Genomic DNA, 22037 nt, shown 5'->3' on the forward strand with positions numbered 1-22037 from the left:
ATTTCCTCTGCTGTTTCAAAGGAATAAACTGTCAGATACAGGTAAAGATCATCAGTGAATTATGAGGTACATACCCTTGGATATAATGGCATGCCTAGCAGAATAATAAAGTACTGTTTTGCGCACATTAGTCCTGTATTTAGCCATATTTGTAATTTTTCCTTCAGGAATGGTCAGTTTCCTGAACAATGAAAGTAATCAGTAGTAAAGCCGCTTTATAAAAAGGGAGAAATGGACAATGTAGACAGTTTTATACCTATTTCTATGCCATCAGTGTTTGCTGAAGTTATTGAAAAGACTGTGTATGTAAGGATAATTAATCATTTTATATCACATGATTTGCTATCAAATGTACAGTTCAATTTTATAAGTTGTTTAACAACTGAAAATGCTATATTCTCTTTTCTCTGTGAGGTACTGGATGGGTTAAACAAAAGGTTTTGAACACTAGGTGTAATTCTTGATTTAACTAAAACATTTGATCATGTTGTCCACAAAAATATTGCTCCAGAAGTTAGACTATTACAGAGTACGGGGAGTAGCTCACAGTTGATTCACCTTTTACTTTAGCAACAGACAGCAAAAGGTCATTATTCACAGTGTTGAGAATGGCTGTGATGTGGGGTGTGAGTGGGATACGGTCAAATTGTTGGAGGGGGATGGGGGGGGGGGGGTGCCTCAGGGATCAGTTTTGTGGCTACTCCTGTTCCTTATTTATATACATGATATGCCCTCTAGTATTACAGGTAACTCTAAAATATTTATGTCTGGTAATGACACTAGCTTGGTAGTAACCGATGTTGTGTGCAACATTGGCTCGTTTTCAAATAGTGCAGTTCATGACATAAGTTCATGGCTTGTAGAAAATAAACTAATGCTACATCACAGTAAGACTCAATTTTTACAGTTTATAACAAACAATTCAATAAAACCTGACGTTTTAATTTCACAGAATGGGCATATAATAAGTGAAACTAAACAGTTCAAATTTCTAGGTGTTCAGATAGATAGTAAACTGTCGTGGAAAGCTCATGTTCAGGAGCTTGCTTAAAGACTTAATGCTGCCATTTTTACTATTAGAATGGTATCTGAAGTGAGTGATTGTTCGACACAGAAATTAGTCTACTTTGCATATTTTCATTCGCTTATGTCGTATGGTATTATATTTTGGGGTAACACTTCCCATTCTAAAAGAGTATTTTTGGGGCAGAAACGGGCGGTTTGGGCAATAAGTGGCGTAAGTTCACGAATTCAAAAATCTTAGCAGTAATCCACACTCTTTCAAATTGAAACTGAAGAGTTTCCTCATGGGCCACTCCTATTCTGTCGAGGAGTTCCTTGAAAAATTAAGCTGATTCTTGTTGTATTGTTGATTGCCTCTACTTAAACTTATGGCTTGACTTTTTTTGGGTTCATAAACATTTTATTTTTATGTGTTATTACTTTTATGTTGTAATTTCATGTACTGACACATGTGCTGTCTTTGGAGATTTGCTCCTCAATTTGGTCCTAAGGAACTTGACATGTAAATAAATAAAAATAATAGAAACATTCTTCTAGGTCTCGTTTATACACTGTGTATAGGAGAAAGCTGAGTGTGGCTACTTGAGGAAGACCATGGTCGGCTATTTGATACCTGATTTCCATTTGCGTCATAGGCAGCGAAGATTTTAATTCCACAAATTAGTTTCAGAGATAATCCAGTTGAAATGAGTTTTCTTTCCAATACTCTGATTTTCTTTCACATTGTCATCCTAAATTTATCCTACATATGGAGACTCATATATAGACATTGGCAGGTAAAAATTAAAAGTCTGTGACTCTAAAAAATAAAAAAACTACCTATAACACATACTATAGTAGTATGTGCTAGATTAAAGAAGATTTTTTTTTTATGACACAAGCTCTGGTCATCATGCAAGCTTCAGTTGTACAGGACATATGAATTGTGAAAATGTTGATTGAAAGTTTGATACTTAAGGAACTGTATTAAAATGTAGTGCTCTTCACATAAATAAATGTGTGGATTAGGGGAAAAAAATTTTCCTATGCACTATAACACAGCACTAATTAGCAAAGTAAATGTTACATGTAACACCTAAGCTTTCTGAAGTTACTCCAACTCCTGTTGTATATAGGATGCTCATACCCCATGTCCCATTTTATATACTTACTGAATGTTGGGGAAGTATATCCTGTTACATATATCACAACGCAGAAAAAAAGTGTTTCAGGAGTTGTCGATAGCTCACGGAATGCATGAAACAATCTGCAGCCTCTTGATTGTAGAAGGCTAGTCACAGACAATGTGAGCTGATGATATTGGTTGTGTTACCTGTTTCAAGTTAGGAGTGAGTTAGCCTCATTGATCAATAAAGTTGTTCTACCAGTATGGAAGCTTAAAAGAATTGACAAATATGTTCCCATTGATAGAATTGTGGTTACTGATTTTCAGTTTTATAGTTGGGTGTTGTGTATGCATGCAACTTAATGGATGCACATGTAACTGATTAGCAACAGGTTTTGTATTAGATTGTGGAGCTGATGGTTAGTGAAAGAGAGACACTTGCCTAATACACTTCAGGAGTGAAATGCAAGTATTCTCATTGGCCATCCCCTTTTTCTGTTTTACACCTTTCCTCTGAAAAGTGCTCCTTCATCCCAGGACGCCTCCCAAGTTTATTTCCAATTTGAAAAGAGCTGGAAAAAACATGATGTCTTGGGGAAAATCTCTAACCCTCAAATCATACTGGTAAGCTCCAACCACAACACATTGCATGAAACATGCTCGCGGTATGAGGGAAAAACGAAACCAGTCAACTTCAGATGGGCAGGCAAAGCCACATTCCAATGGATTCCAGGTGCCAAGAACTTATTCCCATTGTGAGGTTGTCCATGGGGTCAGAATACAAATTAAGTAAAATCCTTGCTTTATTAAAATTCAACTTGAATAATAACTTATCGCCACCATTTCCCCTTCAGGTCGGGAAATGGCATGTTAAAAACTCCATGCTGTATAAAGAAGTATTCAGATAACCCAACAAATGGCAAATCTACTTGCCTCAAATTAAATCAGAGGTATATCTATGTTGGCACTTCATTTGTTTCATCCCTGATCAGGGTATGCACTGTTGTTCCTTTTATACTGCTGCAGTCAGATTTATTTATTCATTCATACGTAAACAAAAGTATTGTATTAAATTAATTTTTTGGTTAGGTGTCTAATACTTTTCTCCATGTATTCCTTCTGTATGGGCTATGGAGTTCCATATAATCATTTTCATGGAATTTGGCAGACGTTTTGCTTATTCCAATTTTTATTTCCCCACCGTTAAGTTTATGGTATCCAGACACCTGCCCACATGTTATCCATACATTTTTGTTCCATTGGCAAGCTGTATGTGCCCTTTGATTACATATCTGTCATAATGTGGTTAGTATTTCCATATAAGGTTCCTCATGTCCCGAAAGGTTACACTTTTGTCATATGGTTATCCTGACTCAATCTCTTTCTTGCCCCCCTGCGGGTTCGGGGGTTAGAATAGGCCCGCCGTATTCCTGCCTGTCGTAAGAGGTGACTAAAAGGAGTCTCAAACGTTTCGGCATTATGTGATGGTCCCCTGTCGGGTTTGACCTCCATATCTCAAAATTTTTCCGAAGAGCGAGCCGATTGGGGAAGGGCGCCTTACTTGGTGCCTTGTGTCCATGTTGTGTTCAGAACTTTCGCCATCTTATTCGTCGTTGCATTGCAGTCCTGCCCACTCTCCATCGCTTGGGCATGGATACGCTCCTGCGTACACTTTCTGCCAAACACTGTGCAGGGCCATTTTCTGCACTGACGGCGACCATGGACCACATGTCACCTAACATCCAGCACGGTAGCCAGTCCGTTGTGGGGCCGCCATGTACCCTCTTGGTTGTAGCCCCCTGACAACACAGGGATCGCTCTACTGATGCCTGCGCCATTGACTCCCCACGTATGCCAAGGAGTAGATGCCCATCTCCCTGGGGCATCGGGACTCCCGGCAATGGCCGTCCTGCCAGGTGGCTATTGCTGCGGCTGGGTGGCGCCCGTGGGGAGGGCCCTTGGTCGGAGTAGGTGGCATCAGGGTGGATGACACGCAATGAAGCGTGGCACATCTTCTCTTGCTGGTGGCCAGCCACCAGCAGTCTCTAAGCGTTCGAGGGCCCATTTTAAAGGTAACGTTTATGACCCCAAATCGTTCCCCTCCCTCGCCACACCATGGGAGGAACGAAAGGCATTGAATGAAAGTGAGACGTATTCGCCCAGATATCTTGTCTGTACCAGAGCTGATGGGGAATCTATATCCGTGAAGCCTCAGTTCTTTGTAGAGCATTTAGAGGACAAGTTTAGGGAGGTGGAGGGCTTGTCCAAGATGCGGTCCGGATCGGTGTTGATAAAAACGGCATCCTCCGCCCAGTCGCGGGCCTTGCTCGCTTGTACTAAGCTGGGGGATGTCTCCGTCACTATCACGCCCCATAAAAGTCTGAATATGGTCCAGGGCATTATCTTCCACAGCGATCTCCTTTTACAGTCCGATGACGAGCTGCGCGCCAACTTGGAGTGCCGCGGTGTCCATTTCGTCCGGCGTGTCCACCGGGCTCCAAGGGATCGTCAAGTTACCACCGGTGCCTTCATCTTGGCCTTCGAGGGTGACACGTTACCTGAGAAGGTCAAGGTGATGGTGTACCGTTGTGATGTCAAGCCATATATCCCTCCCCCGATGCGGTGCTTCAAGTGTTGGAAGTTTGGCCATATGTCTTCACGCTGTGCTTCCGACCTCGTCTGTCGCGATTGCGGTCGGCCATCCCATCCTGATCATCCCTGTGCCCCACCTCCAATCTGTGTGAACTGTGGTGCGCACCATCCGCCTTGCTCGCCAGACTGTCCGATTCTGCAGAAGGAGCGGAAGATCATGGAAATCAAGACTCTCGACTGCCTGACGTACACTGAGGCAAAGCGGAAATATGATCGGCTTCATCCAGTGCACATGACAGCTTCTTATGCCGCAACTGTCACTCCTGCTACAGTTCCATCTTCTCCAGTCAGCTCTCAGAGTCGCAGTCCCACACCTGCCCCCTTGATGGTGGGGGGCACTAAACCCACTGTTGCTCCTGCTCCATCTACTTCAGGAGCAACACCCCCCCAACCATCGGGGACATCAGTTCCCCCTTCCCAGCCGGAGAAGCGTAAGACTTCTTCGGCTACCCTCGCAAGGAAGGGGTCCCTTGGGGACCTCCATTCACAAGTTCCGACCAGCGGCACAGTAGACACCCGCAAGTATCTGAAACAACCACCGGTCGCTGGTCGTAGGGCGTCGCGGTTGTCTTCAGTCCCTGAGACTGACCCGGTGCAGCCCTCCCAGCCAGAACCACCTCAGGCACAGCGCGCAAAGCAGACCAAGAAAAAGGCTCCCAAGCATCCTGACATTGCGGTGGCACCTGTCCCACCGCAACCTTCTCACTCTGCGTCCGAAGATGAGGTGGAGATTCTGGCGTCCGCAGAGGACCTGGATCTCGCCAGTCCCTCGGACGCAATGGATGGATGTTGTACAGGTGGTGACTCAGTAGCAGCAGGGGCCCCGGAGGTGTAATCTGCCTCCCCAGTCCCTTCACGCCTTTCCCATCCATGGCCAATACCATCCTCCAGTGGAACTGCAGCGGTTTCTTCCACCATCTAGCTGAGCTCCGCCAACTTATCAGCCTTCATCCTTTCCTTTGCATTGCTCTGCAGGAAACTTGGTTTCCAGCAACGCGAATCCCCGCTCTCCGTGGCTATCGGGGTTATTATAGGAACCGAGCAGCTTATGAAAGGGTGTCTGGTGGCGTCTGCCTCTATGTTCTTAACTCTCTTCACAGCGAGTCTGTCCCTCTACAAACAGCTTTAGAGGCTGTCGCTGTTAGGGTGTGGACGCCGCGGGCTATTACCGTCTGCAGCCTTTACCTTCCACCGGATGGTGATGTCGCGCTGCCTGTCCTGGCTGCACTGATAACCCAATTGCCGCCACCTTTCTTGTTGCTGGGCGATTTCAATGCCCACAACCCTCTATGGGGTGGGACTGTCTCTGATGACCGCAGTCGTACCGTGGAGCATTTGTTGGCTCAGCTCGACCTTAGCCTCTTGAACACCGGTGCTCCCACGCATTTCAGTGTGGCCCACGGCTCATTCTCGGCCATCGATCTCTCTCTTTGCAGCCCCGGACTTGTCCCATCCCTCCACTTGAGAGTGCATCCTGACCTGTGTGGTAGTGACCATTTTCCCATCTATTTGTCACTGCCCCAGTGTCATACTTCTGGGCGCCTGCCCCGCTGGGCTCTCCACAGGCCTGACTGGCCGGCTTTTACTTCCGCTGCAACCATTGAGTCTCCCCCACATGGTGACATTGACGAGGTGGTCCGTGTCTTAACCACGTCAATCATTTCGGCGGCCGAGGCTGCCATCCCCCACTCTTCTGGACTCCCTCGGAGGAAGGCTGTACCCTGGTGGTCGCCGGAGATTGCTGAGGCTATTCGCGACCGTAGGCGGGCTCTCCAGCGTCATAGGTGGCACCCGTCTCTAGAGACCCTCATCGCCTTTAAGAGGCTCCGTGCCTTGGCCCGTCGCCTTATCGCACGGCGTAAGCAGGAGTGCTGGGAGAGGTATGCCTCATCCTTGGGCTCCCGTGTCTCCCCCTCGCTCGTGTGGTCCCGGATCCGGCAGATTTATGGATACCAGACCCCTATGGGTGTCCCTGGGATCTCCTTGGACGGCGCTGTCTGCACGGACGCTGCCGCCATTGCTGAACACCTTGCTGCGCACTTTGCTCAGAGCTCTGCGACTGCAACTTATCCCCCCGCCTTTCGCTCTCTCAAGGAGTGAGCTGAGCAGACGCCGTTATCATTCCACACGCGTCGTTCTGAAAAATACAATGCTCCTTTCAGCGAGAGGGAATTCATCGCTGCCCTCGCCGACTGCCCTGATATGGCACCAGGACCAGACTGCATCCACGCACAGATGCTGAAGCATCTCTCCAGGGACTGCCAGAGACACATCCTCACCATCTTTAACCGCATTTGGAGCGAGTGCGTGTTCCCGTCGCAGTGGCGAGAGGGTCTTATTGTCCCCATCTTGAAGCCCAGTGCGGACCCGCTGGCGGTGGACAGCTATTGTCCCATTACCCTCACCACCGTTCTGTGCAAATTGCTCGAACGTATGGTGGGGCGGCGTTTGTGTTGGGTCCTTGAGTCGCGCGGTCTCCTCGCTCCATCCCAGGGTGGCTTCCGTCGGGGCCGGTCTGCAGCGGACAATTTGATGCGGCTGGAATCTGCTATCCGTACGGCCTTTGCCCGACGTCAGCATCTTGTTGCTGTCTTTTTTGATCTGCGGAAGGCGTATGACACCACATGGAGGCATCATATCCTTGCTACGTTGCATGAGTGGGGTCTTCGTGGTCAGCTCCCGGCTTTTCTTCAAACCTTTTTATTGCGCCGCTCTTTCCGGGTGCAAGTGGGTGCCGCCTCTAGTTCATCTTATATACAGGAAAATGGGGTCCCGCAGGGCTTGGTGCTGAGCGTCTCCTTATTTCTAGTGGCCATTAATGGTCTGGCTGCAGCCGTGGGGTCGTCGGTGTCTCCTTCTTTGTATGCCGACGACTTCTGCATCTCATTTAGCTCCACGACTACGGGAGTCGCCGAACGCAGGCTGCAAGTAGCCGTTCGCAAGGCAGCATCATGGGCTCTGACTCACGGTTTTCAGTTCTCTGCAGCCAAGACTCGAGTTATGCACTTCTGCAGGCGTCGGACGGTCCACCCTCATCCTGAACTTTACCTCGGCGGCCACCTGCTTGACGTGGTGGACACATGCCGCTTCTTAGGACTCGTCTTTGATGCCCGGCTCACATGGGTTCCTCATATTACTCAGCTGAAGCAAAAGTGCTGGCGGCACCTCAACGCACTCCGCTGCCTGGGCCACACCTCTTGGGGTGCAGATCGCTGCACGCTGTTGCGATTATACAGAGCCCTTGTGCAGTCCAGGCTTGATTATGGGAGCCTGGCCTATGGGTCTGCATCACCCTCGGTGTTGAAGTTGTTAGACCCCATACACCACTGTGGGGTTCGGCTTGCAACTGGCGCTTTCCGTACGAGCCCTGTGGATAGTCTACTGGTGGAGGCCGCGGTTCCCCCGCTGCGGATTCGCCGCCATCGACAGCTCGCCGACTATGCTGTCCACGTGCATTGCTCGCCGGGCCATCCCAATCATCGCCTGCTTTTCCCTGCCATGGTCCTCCATCTGCCCGAACGGCGACCTCGGTCTGGGCTTTCCATAGCTGTCCACGTCCAGTCCCTGCTGTCTGAACTGGGGTCATTCCCTCTTCTGCCTCCCTTCCGGGTCCGTGCACCTACGCCTCCCTGGTGTTTGCCCCGTCCGTCCGTCCGTCTGGACTTGGCACAGGGACCCAAGGACTCGGTTCCACCTGTGGCCCTCCGTCGCCGTTTTCTTGCGCTCCTCGCCTCATTTCCGGGCTGTGAGACTGTCTACACTGATGGTTCCCTGGTTGATGGTCGCACTGCCTACGCTTTTGCTCACGCTGCCCATGTTGAGCAGCGCTCCTTGCTGGCTGGCTGCAGTATTTTTACTGCAGAGCTGGTGGCCATCTTGCGCGCTCTTGAGCATATGCGTTTCTGCTCAGGTCCGTCCATCGTCATCTGCAGTGACTCCCTGAGCAGCCTCCAGGCCATCGACCGCTGCTATCCCTCTTCTCCTCTGGTGTCCTCTATTCAGGAGTCTGTTTCCGCCATTACCCGTTCTGGTCGTTCGGTGGTCTTTGTTTGGACGCCAGGTCACGTTGGCATCCCGGGGAACGAACGTGTTGACAGGGGTGATCGACACCCCAGCTTTGGAGATCGGCCTCACGGCTCGCGATCAGCAGCTGGTGTTGCGCCGTAAGGTGCTTGGGATGTGGTCTGCTGAGTGGCGTGGCGTGATAGCCCCAAATAAACTGCGGGCTGTCAAGGAGACGACCGATGTGTGTCGCTCCTCCCTGCGGGTTTCTCGCAGGGACTCTGTCATCCTGTGTCATCTCCGCATCAGCCATACCTACCTGACGCATGGCCATCTTTTGCGTCAGGAGGATCCCCCCCTGTGTCAGTGTGGGTCCCGGCTGACGGTCGCCCACATTTTGTTGGAGTGTCCCCGACTGCGCATCCTCCGGCAGTCTTTTAATCTTCTGGGCACTTTGCCTTTGGTGTTATGTGACGATGCCTCCATGGCTGTTGACGTTTTAACTTTTATCCGTGGTAGTCCTTTTTATGGTTCCATTTATGGAGGTCCTGCACCTTTCCCTTTCTGTGTCTCTTGTCCTCGTGTCTCTCATATTTAGTTGCAGATTTTAGTGTGTCGTCGGTGGGTTGACCCTTTCCCTTTTTTGTTCTTGTGGTCAGTCAACCAGTCTCCGGCCATCTTCTTTTCTTCTGTTTCTGTTTGTTTCTTTCTGTCTGGTGTTCATCTGTACTCTTCTTGTCTGTCGTGTTCGTTGCAGCATTTGTGTTCTTTCAGTGCCTGGGGGGGAGTCTCCTTCCCCTTGGGGTTTTACCTGCCTCGCGCATTTATGTCTCGCCTGTTTTTTGAATGGGGGACTGATGACCTTCACTGTTTAGTCCCCCTTGAACATCCCAACAACCACCACCATCTCTTTCTTGCAATTACTGTGGAGTGTTTTTGCCTCCTTCACTTCCATTCATCTGCTGTATTTCAGTTTTCCCATTTTAATCTTCAGTATGTTAAGAATAGCTGTTCTAGATTCCTTTTCCCCTCTGAAGTTTCTGGTTGGGTCTGAGAAGGTTATGTAACATTCTTGATTTTTTTTCTCGTGTTGAGGCTGCCTTTTATTATCTTTGTAGTATTTTTGCTGTGGGCTCCAACTATTGTTTTTTGTGCTTCTGTCTGCTAGCTCTTGGCAGAGTTTCCAAACAAAATTTCCATTAGGTTCCTCTGATGTCAAGATTCTTTGAAGGGCATCTTGAAACTGGTGGTGTGGAACATTGATACTGAGGAGTTCTCCCACTTTGTCCCCCTTTTTAACATTCTACGATTGATAAGCATAGTAACCTATGGTTCTCTGTTTACTGTAATTTCCTGTAGGAACATTCCTGTCTTCCCAGTTGGTGAGGTTTCTTACCAGTAATTTGATACTTGCAGCTCTCATGGCCCTAGTTTTAATTATTTTCAAAATCAAATTGTATTGTCTACCTTGTAAAAAGTATAGCATAGACACAATTGTTTCCGAACTTGTCTAATTTGCCACTTGGCTGTCAAATATGAAAAGGTCTAGAAGTTTCTGCAATGCTTTGAAAATGAGTACCCCTTTGTTCTCCTTGCATATCTTTCAGGCAAGCATTTTGTGAGTGTGGCATGGCTTACTTGTATTTTCATTTCCACTGAGATGTGGTTGCCTTTCGTGTTGCTGGGCACTTAGGTAGCAAGTATACTTTCAAAGCAAAAGTCTCCACAGGTGGCAATTGATGACATGGCCTTTCTTGAACTGGTAATTCTACACAGTATTTTGTTGAATGTGAAATTGTGTGTCTGGAGAGAGTAGCTTCCATGTATTCCCTATGCAGCACCAACAGAAGTCCCACACTAGATACAAAAGTAAACTTAGTGTTGTTTCCCAAGTGATGATAAAACATTGGGTGTAACATCTTAACTGCAGAGAGCTAGGTTTTGTAAGGTTGGTCCAGCACAGTTGGTTCAAAATGGTTCAAATGGCTCTGAGCACTATGGGACTTAACATCTATGGTCATCAGTCCCCTAGAACTGAGAACTACTTAAACCTAACTAACCTAAGGACAGCACACAACAGCCAGCCATCACGAGGCAGAGAAAATCCCTGACCCCGCCGGGAAGCGAACCCGGGAACCCTGGCGTGGGAAGCGAGAATGCTACCGCACGACCACAAGATGCGGGCCTCCAGCACAGTTACTGCAACTAAAAAGTCGGTGGCTATTTTTGATATACGCTGAGATGGAGATCTCGATGAAATAAGGATGGGTGAACAGTGGATAAGGCTTATATGAAAATGGATTTATTACCTCATTGGTGTTAAAACTACCTTTAAGATCATAAGAGCTAGTGTTCAATAGCAGCAAGGCCATGGGCTTGAGGGTTGTTGGTGTACAGGAAGGTGGCATCAGCAATTAGAGTAGGGTTGAGGTGGTAATGGAAATGGCATGTCTGAGAGTTGGTGATGGAAGTGTTTGTATCTTTGATGCGAGAGGCTAGGCTATGGGCTATTGGGTCGAGGTGTTGGTTGACAAGACTGGAAATTCTCTCAGTGGAAGACCAGTAAACAGCTACATTGGGTGACCAGGATTGTTGGGTTTATGGAGTTTGGGAGGCATGTAGAAGGTGGGTGTGCAGGGGGTCATTAGGGTGAGGAGGGAGATGGACTCAGGGGACAGATTCAGAGATGGGCCTAGATGCCAGCCTGTTTATAGGCCATCTAGAGGAAATCTTCCTACCCTCCCAAAACCCTTGTCTGGTTCTGGTTCATTGATAATATCTTCATGATCTGAACTCAGGGCCAAACCACCCTATCCTCATTCCTCCACAAACTCAACACCTGCTCTCCTATTTGCATCACTTGATCGTCCTCAACCCAATGTGCCATCTCCCTAGATGTGTCCTCCATCTATGTGATGGCTCCATCCATACCTCTGTCCCTATTAAGCCCACTGACCACCAACACCATATGCTGCATATTGGCAACTGTCACACCTTCCATACCAAATAATTGCTTCTGTATGGCCTGGTGACCTGTGGGCAGCATATCTGCATTGATGAGAATTCCATTGCCCAGTGTGCTGAAGGTCCCTCCCCCCACAAAACATAGTCCACAAACAGATTTCCTGTGCCATATCCTCACACATCGCTAATCCTCCCCCACCCCAGACAGAATCAGTTGCAAATGATCATCACCACATCAGATTGGAGCAACTGAACCATGTCCTTCTTCATGCCCGTAAATGAGAGACATCCTACTCATGGTCTTCCCCACACCACCTAAAGTGGTACTCCATTGCCCACTCAACCTACACAGCACCCTGGTCCATCCCTATGCCACTCCCACACCCAACATCTTCCTGCAGGGACCGTACCCCTGTGGAAGATTTACCAGAAGATCTGGCCGATTCACCTTCCCAACACATCCTATTCTAATCCAGCTATAGACTTACCCTATTCCATCAGAGGAATGGCCATCTTTGAAAACAGCCATGTCATATAGCAACTCTGCTGCAATTTCTGCTCAGCATTTTATGTGGGCATTACCACCAACCAGCTGTCCACCAGAATGAATGGCCACAGCCGACTTGTAGCGAAGAACAGAATTGGCCACCAAGTGGTACAACTTGCAGCTGAGCACCACATGCTACAGTTAAGGCTGCTTCACAACCTGTGCCACATGGTCCTTTCCTACAATGTCAGCTTTTCTGAGCTACATAGGTAGGAGTTATCCTTGCAGCACATTGTTTGCTCCCACAACACACCTGGCCTTAAATGCCACTAACCCACTGTCCCCACACCCTTGGCTCAACAATTTCCACTTCATCTGTCCTGTCAGCTGCTACCAATCCCCATGCATTTGAGTGATCTCCATCATGTATTGCACCAACTCACTGACTCTGGTGCCTGTGTATTGAATGCCTAGCTCATGCACCTGCCACCTCTACCTCCAGCATTTCTACCCTGCACATCTGCTGTCCCCCTTTGAGTTGCTAACTACCTGTTGCCAATCCCTCCTGCTGCCTCCCACCTCTTTATCCCAATACACACCCCAGCCATTGCAATCTCCATCCCAGTCTACCTGCCAAATTGCAAACTTGGACTTGTGTGTCCGTCAGCACATTGTAGGTGCACGGGTGCAGGGGAAACGGTGGGGAGGGGGGGGGGGGGGGGCTGGGCATTGTTGGCTGTAAATTGTAAATAATAATCTTTGGTTCATGTTATGACACTTTCCAACATTATTTTGGGAAAAAATGGATCATTTGTGAAATAATAACATAAACCATTTACAGAGTTAATGCTGAAATCATATTCTTTTCTGTGTTTTAGCAATACATTTGGATATAAAATAACGGGATTTCCAGTGAGAATAGATGATGCAAAATATGCAAGAAATGCATACTACTTTAATCTCTGTTTTGTGTGTGATGCATGGGCTCGCACTGTGCAGTATGAACCTGTTGTGAAGAAGCTTTCTGAATATTTGGTAAGTTATTTCAACTATTGTCACATTACACAACCAAAAAAAAAAAAAAAAATGATTCATAATATAAAAATGTAAGCATGTATATATGTCCCACATCTCTTCCTAAAACATGGGACTGATTTCAACCAGGATTGGTACATTTATCCCATATTGTATGGAAAGAATCGGTATAGGGGTAAGAACCACATACCTACCAAAGGGGTTGGGATGAAAAAGGAGTTTAGCTTACATGACACAAATATCCAGACTTTGTTCATCCAGTATTTGAGAATGAGAGCTAATAGTGACTTGGGACAAACTTCATGCATAATTTCAAACCTTTACAAAACTTATCCTCACTGACAACCCCCACTAAATCATGAAAGGAAACAAGTTTGTCTCATTTTTGTTGTTCACACAGTAAAACTGCTGCATCATGCACGTCCTGTCTGGACACATTTGGTAATAACATTGCAATAGTTCATATTTCCACAATTATGACACGCACATCGGAAAGACACGCAAATGCCACACTAATCTGTTGCCTTCATGTCAGTGCTAATACAAGATGGTCGGAAACAGTCTGATAAGCTTGTTTTTCAGCATAGGTTGTTCTGAAAAACAATTGTTAAGAAAAAAATTCAGCATGTTGCACCTTCTCCGAGTTAGTTGGCACTAAAGTTAGATAATCAAGTCGTTGCATGCGCAAATTCAAGTTTGAAGTGAAAATCATTCATTGATGACTACTCTGCTATAGTGATTATGTTTGCTGTTTTTGTCCCATACATTTTTGAAATTATGTCAAAGAAGGTCAAAAATGTCAATGAATTGTGAAGTCTACTGTGACAGTGATAAAACAATATTTTGAATTGGAGTTATGTGCTATAAAACATATTACTTCCATTTTTAATTAAAACTATCAGATTTTGAGTTCATATCCTCTATACTTTTCAACAGGCATAACTAGTTGTGTATGATTGTATGTTTAGAAGAAATAGTGTGGAATGAGTGCAAAACATTGATAAAGTCCAACTTCAATTTTGTTTTATATGAAAAACCGTCAAGCCAACTGTATAGGCATAACACCACGGATGTGTAATACCAGGATGTTAACAATAGTAGCTTCGTTAATTGAGCATGCATGAGTTTACTGATTTTTTGAGAATGCACTGAGTAATGCTCGTCTGTCTAGATTCCATGTCAGGTGAAATGCCAAGAAGAAATTAAGAGAGTTCAAAGAAGAGCTGTACACTTTATGCTGTACTTATTTAGTTATTACAATAGCATTAGAGAGATGCACAGCAAACACCAGTTGGATATCCTATAAGAAAGATGTTGTGTAGCACATGAAGAGCATTCTTTAAAATTTTGAGAACTGTTTCACAAAATATTAATTATATTTATTGCATATTGTTCAGAATTTGTGGGGTATGTGGCTAAATGCATAGACAATCATTCTTTGAGAATAACATCCGTAAGTAGTGGTATAGGGAGAGGTAAGTAATATTGATGCTACATTCTCTTCACTGGCCACCATGCAGTAGTTTGAGGAAAACAAGCATATAACTGTGTTAACTTTCATTAATCCTCTTCATATTGTATATATTTTCTCTGTATTTAATCCTGTGCCTAAGGATAAGAAACTGTTTCCTTTTTATTCTGCATTATATGTTAGAGCCCCACTGTAATTAATGGTTAATGATCTTTGCTGATGAAAGGCGATTGCCACCTCTTGATTGCCTTTAAAGCTATAAGCTGACTCCTAACATAGCTAAATGTTTATAGAAGAACCACACAGTTCTGTATTTAAATTTTTGAGCCTACTTTGTTTAATTTATATCCTTTTCTCTTACCAGTTGACAATGGAAGAAGAAGGATGTTTCCTATCACAAGTTAGTTCAGAAACTACAAAGCATCATCAGCTTTTTAGTATACTTAAACAGATTCTCAACAATTTAAATGCAACAGGGATGTCTACTGTGAGAGGTAAGGAGATTTGCTGTCTTCACTAGTTTCTGTATACAGTGTGACCAAAAAGTCATCCCATGTTTATATTTCCTCCAAAGTGCTATGGTACTGGCATCCACTGATGTTAGAGCAGTTCTCCATCTCTGCAACCAACAGCAAGTCATTGTCAAATAGAGTGTAACACTTTTCTTAAAATGATTTTGTGCATTTTCTCTTGCTGCTCAAACCACAGCACTTTTATAGGATCAACCTTTACATATTCTGTCAGATGTTAAATTTGTGCATGATGACTTGGCCACACTACTATTCTAAAATTCCATCTTCTTGAGAAAAAAGGAAACAAATGTGCACTTCGGATTGAATTTTTTGTTAATGCTCCAGTTCACAATAGATGATGATGATGATGATGATGATGATGATTGAAAGAAAGAGTTTTGTATTATTCTGTCTCAAAATTATAACCATTATCTCCCTCTCTCTGTCTTTCTTTTTTTCCATCAGTCTTCTGGTTTGACTGAAACAGTGCCACGGTTTTCTCTCTTGTGCTAATGTCTTCATCTCAGAGTAACACATCCACCCAACATTGTCAATTATTTGTTGTTTATATTCAGATCTCTCTTTACTCCATCAATTTTTACTCTCTCTGTCTCTCTCTAGTGTCATGTAAACTGTTTCCTGGTGTCTCAACACATGTCTGACATCCTATGTCTTCTTCTACTGAGTACTTTCCATATATATCTTTCTTCACCAGTTATGTGGAGAACCTTTTCATTTCTTGTCTGTAATCTTAATTTTTGGCTTCCTTGTTTAATACCTCATCTTACACGCAGAAGTTCTTTTCTTTTTTGGGTTTCACACTGTCGACAATTCACTTCCATAAAATGCTGTACTACACATTTACATTCTCAGGAATCTCCTTCTCAGATTAAGGTCTATGGTTGATACTAGAAGACTTCTTTTGGTAGGAAATGATGTTATTCAGTTAGATTGTTGAGTGAGATTGCAACCAGTCACAAATACTTTTAAGAAGCTTTATTTTATTGCAATGTCCAGTTTTGTGCTAGTATGCCCATCTTCAGATTACCACGCTTGTTTTAGTAAAGTGTCATAAACATTAACAGCATGTCCTCTGCACCTCTACTGCACAAGAATATTTATGTAGTTAGTGCCACTTTATGTGCTCTGTGCATGAGCTATGTGTGAAAAATATGCCAATTCACATGCAATTGAAACCCTGTAAAGTAAAGGACGAGTTAGCTTTTCCATTTTGTATCCTTGTACACCAGGGTGTGTTTGCTGGTGTCATACTCCTGTCCTCTGCCTTTTCTGCCCCTCCCTCCCCTATCACTTTTCCTCCCTTCCAGTGAGAGTCCAAAAGCTAAAACAGGGTCTTCTAAGCATACATATTTTGATGCCCGTACCACTCAGCATCTTCACTATACTGTGGTGGTTACCTTTACTTTTTTTTCACTATTCTCATTATGGATTTGTTCAAGCAGCATGTGCCTGATAGTACAGGACAATTTTAAAGCTGTGTCCTTTGTGCATACACAGTTTGATGCCATTTAGGAGTTTCACGTTGCTTGATTGTTGTGTTTACGTCACAGACCACATAATAAAACATTATGAATCTCTGAGCTCTTCATTCATTCTTCATCCAGCATTGCTCACTCCTTTTCCTTTATGGATAGTCGGATACAGTAAATGCCATTTATTTACTAAGCAGTTAATTCATTAGAATTAAGCAGGAGAGAGGAAAAGATGAAAGAAAGACATACGTATCCTAAAATAACAGAATTTTAGCTAATTCATGGAAAAGAAAGAGGAACAGTTTATAATACTTAACTATACATTATGTTTTTAGGCAAGTTATGACTTACTCAAATATGATATCAGAAAGAAATATTAATTGATGTATTGTTCTTACAGGCTCTAAACTTGCTGCTGTGGAGTGTGATCAATTTGAGAATCTTCTTTAGGTGTTTTTTGAAACATTGTGCTTACCATGAGTAAATAAATTTCATGCAAAATGCAGAGGCTATAAGCATTATGGAGATCCATTACAATTACACTATCTTCTACTCCTGTTAAAGAACAAGAGAAGAGTGAAAACTCATTATTACTTTCGTTGTGAGATTGATCATCTCATTTTTGCCAAGTGAGCAGTGTGTGAGAAACTATAATTAGGTGGTTATTTCAGACAATTCAGTGGGTCTAGATATACAAAGCATGCAAGATTTCTGTTGTACGGATGGGTGGTATAAAGTATAGAGGTGAGCAGACTTGTTCAGCTTTGGGAACCATTTCGGTGGTAACCAGTCCTTTTTTGGTCCCATTTGTTTTTACTTATTCACCATTCCTTTTTTTATCTAGTTGTATAATCCTGTATAGGTCTACAAATTTCAAAATGGAAGACTAGCAGTATTGTACGAATAACAAGTGTTCCCAGTGATCATAGGTAGTGGGGCCAGAATGGGTGTAGCTCATATAAAATATACATCTACATAAATACTCCACAACCCACCTGATGGCATGTGACAGAGGGTATGTCTGGTACCACCAGTTGAACCCCCCAGCCCCCCTTTCCCTGTTCCATTTGCAAGTGGCGCAGAGGAAGAATGACTGTCAGTAAGCCTCTGTATTAGCTCTAATTTCCCAAATTTTCTTGTGGTGATTATTTCTCGAGATGTATATGGGAGGAAGTAATTTTAGTTTTACAGTGAATGGCAAAATAGTTCTGGGCACACTTGCTACTAGCCAACGTCCATTATATGTTCCGCCCTACTTTGAACTGATACATCTGTCTTTGTAACAAGATGTGACAGGAGATTGATTTTTAAAAATCAGTTTTTTCTAGGTGCGGATGGGTAAATGCATTCCACTCCCCTACCAGAGAAACCCATTGCAGAATCTGCACCAAAAAGTACTTAAGATTTTCTCAAACTGAGAAACCCATAAAGCAAGCAACTTGGGTGTGTTATGTCTCAGTTGTCTCCACATTAAGAAAAGTGTATTTTCTGGAGTTAACTGGTTATGAAAAAGAGATAAAATAATTTCAAATAGTTGCCATATGAAAACTCTGAATACATCGGTTTAATGTCTGTAGCAGAAGTCTGTCTTACACGCAGCAAAATTTTCTACTACACACAACAAAATAGCTGTGAAGTTTCAAATGCTTATTACTGCTCAAGCACCATTTTTCCTATGGAATGTTGTTCGAATAAATGAGTTGCCATGCTCCTTTTAAAAAAAAATCCATAAAACATAGAGTGTAAGTTGATCCTTTGACAAAAAGTACAGTACCCATAAAGAACAAAGCTTATTCACTACATTGCAGGATGTTTTGACCTGTACTTGCAGACAAGCTCAAAGATTCCTCCCTCCAATGGTATGACCATTTTGACATACACTTGTTGCACAAAGAAAACATGGAGGAGGATGACAAAAATCTATTCAGTGGTGAGCAAGGGATTATTAAACTAAGTAGGCAGTATCCTGCTAAAGTTAGCCCACTAAATGTCTGTAAAATATCAAAATGTGCTGGTGATATGAAAAGCCTTCTCCCAGTACTACAAAATGTATCATTAAAACACTTGGTTGACACTACATGATGGTGTAATTTGGCCAAACTGATATGGAATGTGTTAGATTTTGGCTGCATAAATTACATAGAGAGGCCTTAATGTCCACAGAAACTGGATTTGGGATGTCCTCAAGGAGGCTCACATTGTAAAACTTTCCCGTTGACTTTGCAACAAATTTATTTTCAACCATTTCACATGACTTTCAGCTCTGAGAAAGCTCTCTGTGTATGCAAACTACAAAGTTTTATTATCTTTTGCATTCCTTCCTTGACAAGTCCACATTCATGATTGGCTTCAAGTAAAGACCATCTCGATTAAAGCCATTCCTTGTAAGACATTGAGGTTTTCAAATCAACCTTCAAATCATAAGATTTTTTGTATGTAAATATGAATAATGTTAATATGGACTATTCTTGCACATTTCATAATCCCACCATATTTATTTTGTAAATTGCTTTATGCTTGGAAGGAGGTCAGCTGTTTCATAATAGGATTCCTACAGTTCTTAATAAAGTCAATTAATGATCATGTGTAATTTAGCTTCTTATGTAGTTTAATCATACATATACTCATTCCTTGAGGTATTAGAATAAGGAAATGTCGGTCCTTGTGTTTTCCAGAGGGAGAAATGACGATGTTCCTCAAGGTTGTCAGAGCTGCTACTGATCCTCCGCCAGTTATGGATCATCATGTACCAATTTTTACAACAGAGAAAGGTGTTTTTCAAGAGGAACAGTGGGATTTGACAACTCAGCAGGTAACCATATATGCTTGTACATTTGTGTATTTCAGAAATATTTTGCTGTTTGTAGATTCCATTCTGCAACAGCTGTATTTTATTTTCTCTGATGGAGTTCAGTGCTGACTATATGTGAATACTGGGACAGTTTCTATTTAACCCTTTGAGTCCCATTTTCACAAAATTAAACTTTATCATAGTAAGCAGCAATTATAAGATGAAACTGGCAAAAGGTAAACAATCCGTTGTTTTCAGGAGGTGGTTTCACTTTGGAATCACTGGGGCATAGAGTTTTCAACCACCCATAATTTCATGTGGTATATTTGAAATCAGTTTAGCATTTTTCCTAGACAGACTCCCACATCTTGAAGCTTCCATGAACTCATAATGCCTGAAACAAATTATAGTCCTAAATAACAAACAAAAATGGGCCTAAAATTTAATACATTTTGTATCACAACTACGTATTGTCCTGTTGATTTCATTTTGGTAATACTTATAAGAGCAGTCATACAAACTCAAATTTACATTACGGTAACTTAGATATACTTATTACAAACCTGCCAATATTTGTGGTTTATATGTAAAATTTACAGAAATTGCAGCAGTTTACGGATGGGCGGTGCCATTTTATGACTTTGTGGACAAAAATTTTAAACATTAATATTCTATAATTACCTCACTTCCATACAATCAATTGTTTGCGTGGTTTGAAGGCAAGTCTACGATTGTCAATAACTCATTCTTTGATGTGATTGGTACTTTTAACTGCATGATGTTTGTGTCATCATTGGAATTGAATTTGAAGTCAGGATAACAGTTCTTCCTTGTGAATCTTGCATGCCGACAGGCATTTTGTTCCACTCCATTCACTTGTGGTTTTACCCATATACTTTGACCACGTATGGACTAATTACATTCATTCCACGTGTGTGTGTTATTTTTACCATGTGCATATTCTTTGTCCACAAGGTTGGCATCGTGTTCAGTTAATGGTTTAAGACTGTGTGCTTTGACATGTTTCATTGAAGTGTTTGACTGCCTTGAGTGTTTATGTTATAACTTTATGTGACATTTAGTGATCCAGGTTCCTTTCAATGTTTCAGTATGTATTGAGGCATTTGTTCTCGGAAATTTTGATATCCTGTATTCCTATTGTAGGGTTCATGAATAAATCCAACAAGAAACAGTATTTCCAGACATTTAAAGAATCCTATTCTGTTGATTTTCTGTGCATACTGAAATCAAGAAGGACAGAAAAATTTTCCTTGTACACAGTATGTGGGTGTAATAATAGTATTGCACATGGTGTAAGAAATGATTTAAGTAATCATGTGAAGTGTGGTAAACACATAAGTTATGTTACATTGAAGGAAGATAACAAGAAAATCATCACCTCTTTTGCCAAGTCTGGAAATGTTGACAGTGACATAATTGGGGTCGAATGTGTGTTTACTTCCTTTTTGGTGGAGCACAATGTGCCCTTAAGTGTGGCTGATCATGCTGGTGCTTTTTTTAAGATGATGTTTCCCACACCAGAAGTTGCAAAGAAATATAGCTGTGCTCACACGAAAACGACATGCAATGTAAATAAAATGGCAAAAAATGCATCATCTGGAGTTGTTAAATGCCTTCAGAATGAGCCATTTTCTTTGGCCACAAATGGAAAAAATGATGTGAATGCCATGTTGTATCTTGTTTTTGGTACATTCTGTGATATTTCGTGGGAAAAAGTAGTGAGCACTGTGCTGTCCATACCAGTATTCGACGGGGACTCGACAGGGCAAAACATAGGTAACCTGATATTATCACAGCTGAATTCTCATAGCATATCAATTGAAAACTGTGTGACTTTCTGCTCTGACAGTGCTTCTGTTATGATAAGACACAAAAATGGGGTTTGAGCAGTTCTGAAGGAAGTTCAACCAGATATTGCCATCGTAGTTTGCATTATCCACCTGATTAATCTAGCAGCTGACAAATGTGCTAGAAGATTACCACTGAAAGTGGATGAGATCCTTGTTGATATTTTTTATATCTTACAGAAGAGTGTCAAAAGGAAAGAACACCATCAGCAATTTCAGAACTTGTAAAATAAAGAGACAAAGAAAATTCTGAAGCATGTATGTACTAGGTGGCTATCTTTAGACAGATTTTTGGATAGACTACTGAACCAGTGGGATCTGCTTCCTTCTTTCTTAAAGGAGAAAGTAATATTATGTATCCAAAACATTTCCACAAGCTTGACATCTTTCAAAATACCTAGAGTTGAACAAAGTGGATCCAAAGAGTATCAGAAGAAGAGAACACATGCCCCTAAGAGAAAAGCATATTCTTCCAAATGTGACAAACCCATCCTAAAAAGTAAGACTTCTGCTACAACACACGAGGAAAAATTGTTTATGTTCCTGTCCTCTTACTTGAACAAGGCCTTTTGCACTTTTCTTCATGTGACTATTCCTGTTTTTGATAAGTTGAATATTGCCATTCAGACTTCTT

At 43.1% G+C, this 22037-nt stretch overlaps 1 protein-coding gene across 8 annotated transcripts in view; it reads left to right on the top strand.

The window, feature by feature from the left end:
* Positions 1–22037, top strand: part of LOC126248668 (GATOR complex protein NPRL2) — a 171391-nt gene that overhangs the window by 73078 nt on the left and 76276 nt on the right. For all 8 annotated transcript variants that reach the window (XM_049949891.1, XM_049949895.1, XM_049949898.1 and 5 more), the window contains 3 exons: positions 13112–13268; positions 15104–15233; positions 19420–19556. In XM_049949891.1, the coding sequence (XP_049805848.1) occupies positions 13112–13268; positions 15104–15233; positions 19420–19556 (424 nt within the window). The remainder of the gene's footprint in view (positions 1–13111; positions 13269–15103; positions 15234–19419; positions 19557–22037) is intronic.

Source organism: Schistocerca nitens, chromosome 3, assembly GCF_023898315.1.
Source record: "Schistocerca nitens isolate TAMUIC-IGC-003100 chromosome 3, iqSchNite1.1, whole genome shotgun sequence".
NCBI lineage: Eukaryota > Metazoa > Arthropoda > Insecta > Orthoptera > Acrididae > Schistocerca > Schistocerca nitens.